Raw genomic sequence first — 15,847 nt, forward strand, 5'->3', positions numbered from 1 at the left:
TTGAGTCATTTAACAAATTTCAGAATTCATTATCTTTGCTTCCTTTTAAATGGTGTGAATTGTAGCACTCTTTAAACCCTACATTGCAAGTCTTAGAAATTATACCTCTGACCAAAAAGAACTTTTACAAAAGATTAGATTAGTTTTATACTTTATTGTAGCAATTTGGTTTGCTTTTTGCTCTATAAATTGCTCTGAAGACATAATCATTTTTTGCCTTTAAAATTGATATTTAAAAGACTTGTTTACAGCATTTTTTACTTATGCATTCTTACTTCCGTGTATAATTACTAACTCTGTATAAATCTGTTTGCCTGATTTTTACCGTTTGTATTGGACAAATATCTATAAGCTTCAAAATCACGGTGATTGCGGCCTTCTCAGGCAGTTTCCCTCGGAGTGCTTGATTGCTCAAAGCACTGTAATTTGGAGAGAATGCTCCACAAAGAGGCTGCCCAGGAAATGGAATATAAGGCATCTCCCTTTCTTCTAAAGTAAAATTTGTGGGGGCAGAGAAGAAGCTTGTCTATATTTGGCCATATATAGTATATGAACTGTCATTCAGTGTCACACTTGTAAGCATTTTTGTACTACCCATTTATGCCAGTTCTAAAATTTACATATTATTTGTGTTCAGTTAACTAGACAGAATGTTTGAGTAACCATACGGTATCTCATATTTGTGAAATACTGTCTCATGAGATACTGTATGTCTTATTTAAATGACATATATGCTACTTTCTTAAATGCCGTTTGTTAAAATGTGTCATCTTTCTGAGTAATACAATTTCCATCATATGATGTCCAGACTAAATTTGATTTACCCTCCTCCCCCTCCAAAATTCTAAATAGTGCTTCTGTTTTCCTTCTGCGTTTAGTGTTCTCGGTATGATAGCTAGATATTAAAGCTTGTATTATTAAAATCCAATGAATGCTAATTAATTTATTCACATTTCATTTTTTGTTTTTTCAGATGTTGATGTGGATAAACCAGATGAGAAGTCTATTATGACCTATGTAGCCCAGTTTCTGAAACATTATCCTGACATCCACAATGCAGGCACTGATGGGCAAGAGGATGATGTAGGTATTTACTTTCTTCAAGTATTGCTAGTATATGCAATGACGGTGACTCAGATTTTTGAGTATGCTGTTCTCAAAAAATTAAATTTGAATGCATTTTAATATGAGACCAACTGATTTTAAAAAGATACCACCAAATGGGGCGATGATTAGAGGAAAAGGTTTTTCTGGTTTGCATGTTGAATATGTTAGAGAAAGCATTGCTGATAATAAATGTAAGACTATGTGATGCTGATACACTCAAATTGAGAAAAGATAGCAGTGTTGGGAACTCCATTTTAGTGATCTGAGAATTGAAGTAATCGTATTTCTGTCATACATTTGAACATCTAGATCTTGAATCCCCTCGCTCTGGTTGATCTGATAAAATCTAATTTTGACTTTTGGATTTTATTATATCTATTGACAGCGAACATATGGGAAGTAAGGCACAATTTGTAAAAGTTCTAATTATTCATTGTGATTAGATTTTTCCGCCTTTAAATAATTTAAATAACATTAACATTTTTCATGCTACTCAAATTACATGTTAATTGTCATAAATTTTTTAAATCAGGAAAAAAAGGAAAAGGAAAAAATTGTATTTGACCTTCTAGAGAGAACCTATACTAGAAAAAATTAATATGTTGATGTTAATTTCCAACATTTGCATATGTATATGGCAGATACATATAATTTTTTAATAAAAATAGAATTATAGTATCCATACAATTTTATAATTTTCTTCTTCCATGGACATTATAAAGAATTCTGCAGGTCATCATATGTATGTGCAGTAATTTATTACGCAATCTTAATAGTTTTAATTTGTAATTTTTGTTGTTATAAGCAATGCTTTTATGAACAATCTTGTAATAAAACATTGTTCTAAGATTCTCTCTCTTTTTTTTTTTTTTTTTTTTGAGATGGAGTCTTGCTCTTTTGCCCAGGCTGGAGTGCAGTAGCGCAATCTTGGCTCTCTGCAACCTCTGCCTGCCAGGTTCAAACAATTCTTCTGTCTCAGCCTGCTGAGTAGCTGGGATTTCAGATGCACACCACCATGCCTAGCTAATTTTTTCTATTTCTAGTAGAGACTGGGTTTCACATGTTGGCCAGGCTAGTCTCAAACTCCTGACCTCAAGTGATCTTCCTGCCTCTGCCTCCCAAAGTGTTGGGATCACAGGCACGAGTCACCACGCCTGGCTAAGATTCTTCTTTAGAAGTGGAATTCCCAGACTAAAGGGCATACAAAATTTTAATGCTTTTAAAAATGTTTTTCGAATTGCCTTGTAGAAAGTTTGTCCTATTTTACACTCCAGCCAAGACACCAGACTGCCTGCTTTCCTGTTGATTAGCAATGGATATGACCATTCTTTTAATATTTTTGAAGTAGTGTTGTATTCTATTTTTAATTATATAGACAGGTGGATTCACTGCTGAACTTTAATTTAATTAGAAGGTGCTCCTCTTCTTCCTTTCTCCTTTCCTCCTAAAAAAAATAATTATAAGGTAAATGACATCAGGAAAAAAATAAATAGAATTTTCAAGGTGAGTGAAAACCTGTCTGTCTTCATTGTTCAGGTCTCAACTGGAGTTTTCAGAGCAGTTTGAAATGAAAATGAAGAGTAATAAGAAAACCAAAAAATGTAAAATATGTTTTCTAAATAGACTTATAAACATATATAAAGAAGAAAAAGGCCAAGGAGCATAACCAAAAGCTTACAAGTAGACATTATGCCAATAGTTAGAAATCAGTGACTTCATAAAAGAATAAGCAAAACAGAGGTAACTCCTGTTTCCTAGGTCTCTTAGATGAAATTAATCTGGCATTTGATAGAACTATGTTAGCTTCTTAAAAACAGTAAGTTCAGGAAACCTCTTTTGTTCGTTGTCAGGATTGGAGCACAAACATTGGCCACCAGAGTGACTTATCTATAGTTATTACTAGTAAAGTAACTGTTTCTAAAAAGCACCACAAATGGCTAAAGCAAAGACTCCATGGGCAAATGCTGGCATGGATTGATGCAAATATTTTGGAGTCATCTGGGGCTTGCTGGATTTTGACAATATTGTTGTGTGAATAAGAAACTGTGTAAGAAAACACATTAGACTTACCTCATATAGCACAGAGAAAATCCATCCAAACTTCCATCTGGTTTTTATATGTGAAGTCCTTATATTACCCAGATGGATTTATATATAATTTGGTGTCTGTGGTTTTACTGTTTTAGAGTCTCTGACATTAATCATCTCTCCAGATTAGTAAACTTTGTGGCTGGAAACATCTAAAAAAACAAAAGGAGATGCTTTACTTAATGCTCAGGAGCAGGAGTTTAATGCAAAAATTCTCAGAGATTTGAAACACACAATCTATTCATATAAGCTTTTTAATATACTTTACTAAAGAGGTTTTATTATTTTCAGAGTTTACTTTAATCATCTAAAAAATAAATTCTGGTCATTAAAAAAATTCCCTCTATCCCTTTCCTAAAAAGAGGATGCATATGATTTATTCAGGTTTATCTCAAAAATTATTTTTGAGGAAAATGTATTGGAAGCTTTGCCCTTTTTTAGTGGCATTTGTCATGTAGTGCATAAGCATCTAAAATTGAATATTTCAAATAATGTATTTTTTGTTATGATGTAGGGTTTATATTTGTTTAACACAGTTAATGGTCACCTAATTCTGTCTAGTGAACCTTTAATATTTTATAAACTATGCATATTAGTTTTGAGCCCCCACCTCAAAGTACTCAGTATTTGTCACTCAGTTCTTACTCTCTTAATTCATTAAATAAAAAAAATTTCTTGGCATGAACATATCTACCAGGCTTTCATTTTTGTGTGTATTTGATTTATATATCCCCTTTGTGATTTTATTTGAATTAAATATCTTATGGCTACCATTTTAAATATGATTTTCTTACTGAAAATCGACATCACCATGTTTTTTTTTAATCTCATCCAATAAAACTGATAAACTTCCCCCTTAAGATATTTCTTAAGATACTTCTTAATTAGCACTCAGTCGTAAATAAACAATATAGGCCTATTGACTTATCTCATTCACCTTCTAAACTTTCATTAATTTTTTTACCCATCCGTTCTTCCATTGCCACAAGCATTCCTGGCTGCCCTAAGAAGCACAACACAGGCTTAATTCTTATGAGGACGAAGAAACATGCGTGCTGTGTATATTTACAGGGAAAGTAATATGAGTTCATATACCTCTTCTTTACATAGTTCACCTTCTAAAATATTTACTGTTGTTTTGAGACATGTTTACAAAATATATAGCTACATATGATTATTTCAAGTTAAAATAAAAATGTCATTTTCTAGAAAACGATGTTGTCTTATTGGAGTTGAATATTTTTGTATTTTCAAAAGCTATGAAAATGTCTTAAAGTAATTATACCCTTGAAATGATCACCTATTTCTCTAAAGGCAGATGCCTCTCCATTTATTTTTCTTCTTGTTTTCTAAATAATTTTTGACCCTGATTTATATTATATTTCTATATATTATCTTTTCGTATTGTTAGGAAATACTTCCAGGTTTCCCATCTTTTGCAAATTCTATACAAAATTTTAAGGTAAGATTTAAGTAATCTTGCATTGATGACCTCTTTCAAACATCCTGCATTCTGTATCGTTTTAGTCATTCCCTTGCATGTTTTTGTCTTTATGTATACATTTCTTTTAATACTTTAATCGCATCATTTGCGTTTCCTTTCTAACAGAGCAAATAACATACATATGTGTTATCAAATGTTAGTGATAGTCTAAGCTACTCCCATGCACTTGCCCATTAATCTTTCATTATAAAATGATATCTATCAATTAATTTCTTCTTTATAATAATAACACTAATACAAAGAAGGACTTACAGTAACTATATTTGGTGTCTTTAATGTGACACAGAAAATAAAAACAAAATAAAGGTTTAGTTTTGTATCTTAAAATGTTAGCAGAGAATCAACGAACAAGGTAAGTATTTGGTTACCTTGTCGGTCTGAGTTTCCTCACTCTCTTCTGCTCAGTATTGGGTCTCGTGGTTTAGTAAAGTTCATGACATGTAGTAGGTGCTCAAAAGATATTAGCAGAATGAATATGAATGCATGTCCCATATTTTAGCTTTTCCATTTTTCTTTATGTCCCGTCTAGGCTGCAGGTTATATATTGTATTGATATATTGTATTTATATCAACATAAATCAGAAGTAACTAATTTCGTATCAAATACTAAATTTTTTAAATGTCATGCTCCATAAAGTTGAGTTTATGTACATGTGAACGTGGTACACAAATGTAAATGTGGTTTATGTGTGTGTGTGTGTGTGTGTGTATGAATGAATGAGAGAGAAAGAAAAACAATAAAGTGAAAGAAAAAGTAGACAGAATGCTGACAGTATAGCTGCTTGGAATTTAGATATAAGCAATAGGTTGCCATGTCTTCTGAATGTGTGCGAAAGTTATCAGTTGAAGAAAAACCCTAGACTAATGGGCTATAAATATTGTTTTGTACTTCATTTTTCTCTTAGAAAGAAGAATCTTGAGTATATAAATAGCGACATCCTTCTCACCTTACTGCAATCTGCTAGACACTTTCTAACCATTAGAAAGTCATTTACTAAATAGGCTCTAATAAAGTTATTTTAAGAACATAACCCTTTTCTTTCAGATGACTTTGTGTAACAAATAGCTCTTCAGGGCAGTCAAGTGCTTTATAAATGCAGAAGTTGATGAGCAGCCTGTCCTCAGAGGCTCACAATGAAGCCCTGTGCTCACTGTTAGATGGGTCACTTCTGGTGGCCACACTGACCTCTGGTACCTTGGAGACACACCAAGAACAAGTTTTCTCTCTGCACTCGTAAGAATGTGGTATCAGTGCTTTTCTGGGCATGAGAATCAACTGATAATAAAACATGTACCTTCATTATATTCACCTGTTCATTCAGAAAAGACATCCTGGGAAGAACTGAAGCTTTATAGTCTTGGGCTCCAGTTTCATTTCTTTCTGCTTTTAACTATGTTTCTAACTCATCTCTTATTCTGCAATCATATATTGAGTGATTCTGAGTGCCAGACACTATGTTAGATGAGGGAGATTAAAAAGATACCTAAGGAGTGTCAAACGCATCCATGTGAAGAGTCCACCAAACAGGCTTTATGTGAGCAATAAAGCTTTTTAATCACCTGGGTGCAGGCAGACTGAGTACAAAAAAGGAGTCAGCAAAGGGAGATAGGAGTGGATCAGTTTTATAGGATTTGGGTGGGTAGTGGAAAATTGTGGTCAAAGGGGTGTTTTCTCTGTGGACAGGGGTGAGGATTACAAGGTGCTCAGTGGGGAGCTTCCGAGATTCATTGTCCAGGATAAAGAATTTCACAAGGTCAATTGATCAGTTAGGGTGGGGCAGGAGCAAACCACAGTGGTGGAATGTCATCAGTTAAGGCAGAAACCAGCCATTTTTACTTCTTTTGTGGTTCTTCAGTTGCCTCAGGCCATCTGGATGTATAGGTACAGGCTTGGGCTCAGAGGCCTGACATTCCTGTCTTCTTATATTAATAAGAAAAACAAAACAAAATAGTGGTGAAGTATTGGGGTGGTGAAAATTTTTGGTGGTTGTTTCTCAGGGCTGCTTTGAGTGGGATTGGGGCGGCATGGGAACTTAGAGTGGGAGAGATTAAATTGAAGAAATATTTTGGGGGAAGGGGTGATATTGTGGGGTTGTTAGAAGGAGGATTTGTCATATAGAATGATTGGTGATGGCCTGGATGTGGTTCTGTATGAGTTGAGAAACTAAACAGAAGACACAAGGTCTGAATAAGAGAAGGAGAAAAAGAGGTATTAAAGGACTAAGAATTGGGAGGACCCAGGACATCCAGTTAGAGAGGGTCCAAGGGGGTTCAGCATAATTATTTGCTTGGTTGGTGAGTTTTTGGACTCTATCCTTGAGTTTTTTTACGTTGTCATATACCAGGCCAGATTGATTTAGGTAAAAACAACACTGTTCATCGAAAAATATACAGAATTCTCCTTTTTCAGCAGTAAGTCAAGGCCTATTCCTGTCTTCTTATATTAGTAAGAAAAATAAAACAAAATAGTGGTGAAATGTTGGCATCATGAGGGGAAGAGGAAGCTGTTCGGTCCTATTTGCAAATTGAATTTTGGCAGTAAGGAGAACTAGTGTGCATGTGCCTGTCCAATTAGCAGGTAGACACATGTAGGTAGAGGAGCCACAGAGGAAGAAGAGACCTTGTACAAGGCAAAACTGGAAATGCAAAGTGAAAAGATGAGGAGTACTAAAAGAGGTGTCTTGTACCCAGACTTATAGATAAAGTTTCTGTGCCGCAAAAGAAATAGCACTCAAATATAAAATTTTCTTTTTAATTCTCAACAAGGCAAGGTACTTCTATAGAAGGGTGTGCACTTACAGATGGAGCAATGGTGAGCGCACACTCGGACAAAGGAGGGGAAGGGGTTCTTATCCCTGATGCACTGTGGCCCCTGCTGCTGTGTCATTCCCCTATTGGCTGGGGTTAGACCATACAGGCTAAACTAATTTCGACTGGCTAATTTAAAGAGAGTGACGGGGTGAGTAGTTTGGGGGAAAAATGGTTACAGAGCAGGTAATCAGAACGAGTCAGGACGGAGCAAATAATCAGAATGAGTCACGGTGGAGCAGGTAATCAGAATGAGTGAGGGTGGAGCAGGTCATTGAAATGAGTCAGGGTGTAGCAGGTAATCGAAAAAGGTTGCTTTATGAGGAAGTTAAGTTTAAAAGTAGAAGGCAAAGAATTGAACCTACTGACATAGTGATTCTTTGAAAAGAAATTTAGAACTGATGTCTAACACTAGGGATCCAGCTAGGGCAGCAGCCATTAGAGGTTGTAATGGGCATTGATGGAACAACTGGATAGAGGGGGAGACTAAATCGAGAAATTATGTCTACAGAAAGGAGGAGATGACCACGGTGGCCTTCTTAGACCCTGAAGGAAAGGCCTCTGCCCATCCAGTGAAAGTGTCTACCCTGACCAAGAGATATTTTAGTTTCCTGACTTGGGGCATGTGGGTAAAGTCAATTTGCCAGTCCTGGGCAGGGGCAAACCCCTGAGTTTGATGTGTAGGGAAGGGATGGGGCTTGAGAAATTCCTGAGGAGTGGTAGAATAGCAAATGGAACACGGAGAAGTAATTTCCTTGAGGATAGATTTCCACGATGGAAAGGAAATGAGAGGTTCTAAGAGGTGGGCTAGTGGCTTGTAACCTACATGGAAGAGGTTATGACAGGACGATAGAATGGAATGAGCCTGTAAGGCTGGAAGGAGGAATTTTTCTGGTCCAGGAACCATTTACCTTGAGTGGGGAGGGATTGATAGGTGGAAACTTCAGTGAGAGAGTAAGTAGGAGTGACTGATGAGAAGGAGAAAAACTGGCCGTGAGGGACATAAGTAGGAATACCGGCTGCTTCTTTAGCTGTCTTATCAGCATAATTGTTGCCTTGAACAATGGGGTCTGAGGCCTTTTGATGGCCTTTGCAGTGAAGGACTCCAGCTTCTTTTGGAAGTAAAGCAGCCTTGAGAAGAGTTTTTATTAAAGAGGCATTAATGATGGAAGATCCTTGTGTAGTGAGGAAACCTCTTTCTGCCCATATAACAGCATGGTGGTGCAGGATATGGAAGGCATACTTAGAGTCAGTATAAATATTGATGTGTAGTCCCTTTGCAAGAGTGAGGGACTGAGTTAAGGCAATGAGTTCAGCTTGCTGAGAGGTAGTGGAGGGGGGCAGAGCAGTAGCCTAAATGATAGGTGTGGAAGATACTATAGAATAGCCTGCCTTTGCTGGTGAGTGGTGATTAGGCCTTTCACAATAAATCAAGTGTGATCAGGGTGAGGAACAGGAAAGAAGGAAATATGGGGAAATGGAGTGAATACCAGGTGGATCAGAGAGATACAGTCATGGGGGGTCAGGTGTGGTATCAGGAATAATGTGGAAGGCCAGATCGAAGTCCAGGTCAGGAACAATGGTAACTGTGGGAGATTCAACAAATAGTGAGTACAGTTGAAGGAACTGGGGGGCAGAAAGTATACGCATCAGGTGTGAGGAGGAAAATAGATTTTGAAAGTTATGGGAACTGTAGATTGTAAGTGGAGCATAGCTTGTGATTTTGAGGGCCTCTAAAAGTATTTAAGTGGCAGCTGCCACTGCATACAGATATGAGGGCCAGCTCAGAACTGTGAGGTCAAGTTGTTTGGACAGAAAGGTTACAGGGTGCGGTCCCAGCTCTTGTGTAAGAATTCCAGCCACACAGCCCTGTACTTTGGCTGCGTGTAATGAAAAGGGTTGGGATGAGTTAGGGAGAACTAGCGTGGGAGCAGCTTGTAGGGCTGTTTTTAAGGAAGAGAAAGAGGAGTGGGGAAAGGATTTAGGATCTATGGGGTCAGCTGGGTTTCCTTTTGTGAGTTTATATAATGGTTTAGTCAGGATGGCAAAACCAGATATCCAAAGACGAAAGTACCTAACTATGCCTAGGAAGGAAAGGAGTTGTTGCTTTGTAGAAGGGGCTGGGGTTTGGGAGATTAGCCAGACACAATCAGCAGGGAGAGCATGTATGTCTCTATGAAGAATTATGCTGAGATAGGTAATGGATGAGGAAGAAATTTGGGCTTTGGCGGGGGAGTTGCTGAGAATAGATGTTGGAGGAACAGGAGGGCATCCTGTTAGGAAGATTTGTAGGAGGCGCTATAAAGTAGAAGGTTGTCAAAATATTGAATAAAGTGAGAAGCAGATGGACAGAAAGTAAACTATGAGAAAGGGCTTGACTGAAGTAATGGAGGCTGTCCCTGAAGCCTTCAGTAGTACAGCCCAGGTAAGTTGCTGAGACTGATGGGTGTCACATTCAGTCTAAATGAAAGCGAAGAGAGGCTGGGATGTAGGGTGTAAAGGAATAGTAAAGAAAGCATCTTTGAAATCCAGAACAGAATAATGGGTTGTGGGGGAGGTATTGAGGATAGGAGAGTATATGGGTTTGGCACCGTGGGGTGGATAGGCAAAACAATTTTTTTGATAAGGTGAAGATCCTGGACAGGGTTTAGTCCTCTCAAAGCCTGTTGTGGGATGGCATACTGGTGTTGAGCGGGGTACCTCTCAAAGCCTGTTGTGGGATGGCATACTGGTGTTGAGCGGGGTAAGGGTGATTAGGTTTTAATGGAATAGTAATGGGCGTGTGATCGGTTGCCAGGGAGGGAGTAGAGGTGTCCCATACTTGTGTGTTAAGGTTGGGGGATACAAGAGAAAGACACGAAGGAGGTTTTGAACAGGGGAAAGGGTGGCAATGAGATGTGGCTGTAGCCCAGGAATAGTCAGAGAAGCAGATAATTTAGTTAAAATGTCTCGACCTAATAAGGGAACTGGGCAGGTGGGGATAACTAAAAAAGAGTGCATTAAAGAATGTTTTCCAAGTTGACACCAGACTGGGGAGTTTTAAGAGGTCTAGCAGCCTGGCCATCAATACCCACAACAGTTATGGGGGCAAGGTAAACTGGCCCTTGAAAAGAAGGTAATGTGGAGTGGGTAGCCTCCGTATTGATTAAGAAGGGTACGGACTTACCCTCCACTGTAAGAGTTACCTAAAGCGTCTGTGATGGTCCAGGAGGCTTCCAAGGTGATCGGGCTGTGTCAGTCTTCAGCTGCTAAGCTGAGAAGATCTGGAAAGGAGTCAGTCAGAGAGTCTTGGGCCAGAGTTCCAGGGGCTCTGGGAGTGGCTGCTAGGCAAGTTGGACAGTCCAATTTCCAGTGGGTTCCTGCACAGATGGGACACAGCTTAGGAGGAATCCTGGGCTGTGGGCATTTCTTGGTCCAGTGGCCAGATTTCCAGCACTTGAAACAAGGATCCTGGGGGAGAAGGTCCTGGAGGAACGCCCGGCCACTGTGGTTTAGGTGTTTTGAAGTTCTTGCGTACTGAAAATGTGGCTGGGGTTTCTCTTACAGTGGAGGCAAGTAATTGCAACTCAGAAACACACGGCTGCTTGGCTCTCTCTGTTATTGTGCACCTTGATGGCGAGGTTAATTGAGTCCTGTTGTGGGGTTTGAGGGCTGGAATCTAATTTTTGGAGCTTTTTCTAGTGTTGGGAGTGGTTTGGGTAATAAAATGCATATTGAGAATAGGACTACCTTCTGGCCCCTCTGGGTCTAGGGCACCAAAGCGTCTAAGGGTTGCTGCAAAACAGGCCATGAACTGGGCTGGGGTTTTATATTTGATGAAAAAGAGCCTAAATACTAACTGATTTGGGAGAGGTCAGATAAAAAAAAGGAGGGTTAACCTTGACTATGCCTTGAGCCCCAGCCACCTCTGTAAGAGGAAATTGTTGGGCAGGTGGGGGAGGGCTAGTCGTGGAACGAAACTGTAAGCCAGACTGGGTGTGAGGAGGGGAGGTGATAGAAGGATTATAGGGTTGGGAAGCGGAGGCTGAGGAAGAATTGGGACCTGACTCAGCCTGGTGAGGAGCAGCCTGAGGAGGAGGGGAGAGGTCAGATGGGTCCGTAGAAAAGGAGGATTCAAAGGACTCAGAGCTTGGGGTGGAGGCTGAAGGAACAGACAGGAGAGAAAGAAGAAAGATTTGGGATGAGTTGCACTGGGAGCAGAGACAAGGGAGGGACCAATGTGTAAAAGAACGCCTGGACGTCAGGCACTTCAGACCACTTGCCCATTTTCCGACAAAAATCATCCAGGTCTTGTAAGATGGAGAAATCAAAAGTGCTGTTTTCTGGCCATTTAGAACCATTGTTGAGTTTGTATTGGGGCCAAGCAGTGTTGCAGAAGAAAAGAAGGCATTTAGGTTTTAGGTCAGCTGTGAGATGAAGAGGTTTTAAGTTCTTGAGAACACAGGCTAAGGGAGAAGAAGGGGGAATGAAGGGTGGAAGCTTGCCCATAGTGAAGGAGGTAAGTGTAAAGTGAAAGGTAGAGACACAGAGAAGTGGGTGGTGAGCAGCCCTGGGCTGTAATGTGGGTGAGCAGCCAAAGCAGGCATCCCTGCAATTGACTTGCCACCAAAGGAATGTGGGTGAATGACCAAGGCAGGCATCCCTGTGGTGATCAGACACCAGTGGAATGTGGGTGAATAATCAGGCAGGCGTCCCCGCAGTGATTAAACACCAAGGGAAGCCTGTCTTCCCGAGTCCGTGACCCACACCGGAGTTTTGTGTCCACAGATAAAATGTGCCTCCTTTGTCTCTACTAGAGAGGAAAAACAACTGAAATTGGAAGGACAGGGAGATTGAAAGGTAGCGAGAGAGACTGGAGAAGGTAGTGAAAAGACCACTTACCCGATTTGAAATTGGTGAGATGTTCCTTGGGCTGGCCTGAGGACCCGAGGTCATAGGTAGATCTTCTTACAGAGTGAGGGTGAGGACAGGGGACGGGTCTCCCGAAGGAGTCCGCCTGTCCCGGGTCTTCAGCACCAATGTCACATGCGTCTGTGTGAAGAGACCACCAAACAGACTTTGTGTGAGCAATAAAGCTTTTTAATCACCTGGGTGCAGGCGGACTGAGTCTGAAAAAGGAGTCAGCAAAGGGAGATGGGGTGGGGCAGTTTTATAGGATTTGGGTGGGTAGTGGAAAATTGCAGTCAAAGGGGGTTTTTCTCTTGCGGACAGGGGTGGGGGTTACAAGGTGCTCGGTGGGGAGCTTCTGAGATTCATTGTCCAGGAGTAGGAATTTCACAAGGTCAATTGGTCAGTTAGAGTGGGGCAGGAACAAATCACAATCGTCAAATGTCATCAGTTAAGGTGGGAACCAGCCATTTTCACTTCTTTTGTGGTTCTTCAGTTGCCTCGGCCATCTGGATGTATACGTGCAGGCTTGAGCTCAGAGGCCTGACAAGGATTTTGTACAGCTGTCCCTAGATATTCACAAGTGATTGGTTCCAGGACCCCCCCAAGATAGCAAAATTCATGATGCTCAGGTTCCTGATATAAAATAGCATAGTCTTTGCATTTAACTTACATATATCCTCCTATATACTTTAATCTCTAGATTATGTATAATACCTAACACAATGTAAATGCTATTTAAATAGTTGTTGGCCGGGTGCAGTGGCTCAAGCCTGTAATCCCAGCACTCTGGGAGGCCAAGACGGGTGGATCACGAGGTCAGGAGATAGAGACCATCCTGGCTAACACGATGAAACCCCGTCTCTACTAAAAAAATACAAAAAACTAGCTGGGCTAGGTGGCGGGCGCCTGTAGTCCCAGCTACTCGGGAGGCTGAGGCAGGAGAATGGCATAAACCCAGGAGGTGGAGCTTGCAGTGAGCTGAGATCTGGCCACTGCACTCCAGCCTGGGCGACAGAGCGAGACTCCGTCTCAAATAAATAAATAAATAAATAAATAAATAAATAAATAGTTGTTATACTGTGTTGTATTTTGTTTGTATTATCTTTATTGCTGTATTGTTATTTTTATTATTTTCTGAATATTTTCAATCTGCTATTGATTGAATCTAAGGACACAGAGGGCTGACTTTATCACCCAAATGCATTTGGGTGAATATTAGTGCTGAGGTTGTCACAGGATCATAGAGAAGTGTTCTCAATATATGGTTCCTTCACCAGCAGCATCAGATTCACCTGGGAACTTAGACATACAGATTTTTGGCTCTACTGTACATCTACTTAGCCAGAAACTCTGTGGGTGCTGCCCAGCAATTTGTGTTTTTCTAAGCCCCTCAGATGATTCTAGTGTGTACTAAGTGTGAGAACCACTGGCATAGGAGACAGATGCCCTCACTCAGACTTCTGGGTTAGAAAAAGCTTCCTAGAGTAGGTTGTGCCTGAGCCGAGTTCTGAAAAAGGCATTATTCAGGGGAAAATGTGGTAAGTGTTTAGGCAGAAGACGACTGCTTTTGCAAGACAAGAAAGTGAGAGAAGGCATGGATCACGAGAATGTGACAACCTCGGTACTAGACATGCTACACCGATTACCTCTAATTCTCACCAAAACCATTGAAAAGGTGCGTGATGATTCAACACACCCTTTAGTACATCCTGTAGTACAACAGTAGAGAGATTAAGAAAAAAAAAAAAAAAGACACACTAAGCTCACAGAGCTGATGCATGGTAGAGCCAGAATTTGAAACCAGTTTGGCCTGTCTCCATAAATGGCATTCTTTCCACTCTGAAACATCACCTGCCAAGGGGGACAGTCATTTTACCTGTGTCACAGCACTGTCAGCAGCAAGTGAGATGCTGGAGTTGAAAGCTGTTTTGTAAATGCCGAAAAACCATGTTCAGTACGGTTATGAATACTTGACGTTCTTATGAGACACTACATCTTGGTGGAAAGTCAGGATATTTTCACTAAATCAATGCTATTATAGAATGGTGCTTGTCATTATTTGTGAAAATAAGTATGAAAATCCCAATTTTATGTTTCATTTTTGAGATGAGTAGTGACCTGGATACATTTATTCACCAAATAACTTGGTACATCTCTAATGGTATCATGTTCCCAGGGTCTGGGAATACCGTATTGAACCAGATAAATGTGTTTTCTGTCCACGTGGAGATTGTAATACCTAATATCAGTTTAAATAGTAATATAGACAAGTCACCCAATGGTATTTTGGGTGTAACTCCTCAAATTCAGTCAAAATGAACCCCATCTAGAACTGTCCTCTGGGTTGCCAATGGCCTTGGGTTAGGAAGCAACTCACAGGACTGTGTTTCTACTCCAGCTATGACTCTTATTATTTGTGTACTTAGGAAATTCCCTGCTGGGCACATTTTCTTTATTAAATTAGCATTACTTGGCCAAAAAAATATGGAGTTGGTTAATTTCATTATTCAATAAGATAACTAAGATATTTTTCTAGAGTTAACTTTTGCTTCTTACTGTTCTAAAGGGGTGCGGGTGAGGAGAAAGAAAATTTTTCAGAGACAGTTAGGACTTACTAAATATTAAGTCTCTTCTAGAATCAGTCAGGTATTAATCAGCAATTAAATAAATACACAGATACTAATAAAATTATAATGTTTCCCTGTTTCCAGAGAGAAGACAGGCTAATTTTGAAGGAAATGAAGGTTTGGATAGAACAATTTGAGAGAGATTTGACAAGAGCACAGATGGTGGAATCAAATTTACAGGATAAATATCAGGTGATGTATGGAAAAGCTTTTTGAATTTTTCAAAAGCTACTTTTGACTAAGATTTATATATGTCATTTGATCTTTGTTTAATGCTTCGAATTACATTAACAGGAAAAAGTCTTCAAAGACATAACATTCATTACCCTAAGTTTGCATATAATTTAATAATTGTATTTCTGACGTATGTAGATAGTCTTAAGTTGCATTGTATCCACACTATATATAGAGCGCTGAGGCTTCATCACTTTCCCATAACTCGGTCTTATAGATGACTTGGAAAACAAATGCGGAGTCTTTGTGTTTATAGAACTCATGATTTTGTAGATGTCATCTAACACAAAAATCTACCAAGAACAAAGAGTTGAGTCAAATTGAAAATTAGTATAAAATAAGCTGACTTTAATAAAGGATTGCAACATGAGTATTGGAGGTCCATTAAAGGGATCAGTTTCGGCTGCGACCTGCCTAGTCCAACACCATTGCATTCAAGTTGAGCTCAGAGTTAATGTGGTCCCCAGTCTGACTACAGTGTCATTAATTGGACTTCTGCTTCCTATTTTCATTTCCAAGACACAAAACACAGTTTGTTCCCATTTAAAAAGTGTGATTTCAAGAGCAAAGACAAAGAATCAACCCAAAT

General features: G+C 39.5%; 1 protein-coding gene across 14 annotated transcripts in view; it reads left to right on the forward strand.

The window, feature by feature from the left end:
- SYNE1 (spectrin repeat containing nuclear envelope protein 1) overlaps positions 1-15,847 on the forward strand; it is a 527,413-nt gene that overhangs the window by 141,308 nt on the left and 370,258 nt on the right. For 13 of the 14 annotated variants that reach the window (XM_008007617.3, XM_073022337.1, XM_073022331.1 and 10 more), the window contains 3 exons: positions 974-1,083; positions 4,607-4,657; positions 15,109-15,216. In XM_008007617.3, coding sequence (XP_008005808.3) covers positions 974-1,083; positions 4,607-4,657; positions 15,109-15,216 — 269 coding nt within the window. The remainder of the gene's footprint in view (positions 1-973; positions 1,084-4,606; positions 4,658-15,108; positions 15,217-15,847) is intronic. The other variant, XM_073022330.1, reaches the window with a different exon arrangement.

The sequence above is a fragment of the Chlorocebus sabaeus genome, chromosome 13 (assembly GCF_047675955.1).
Source record: "Chlorocebus sabaeus isolate Y175 chromosome 13, mChlSab1.0.hap1, whole genome shotgun sequence".
Taxonomy (NCBI): Eukaryota; Metazoa; Chordata; class Mammalia; order Primates; family Cercopithecidae; genus Chlorocebus; species Chlorocebus sabaeus.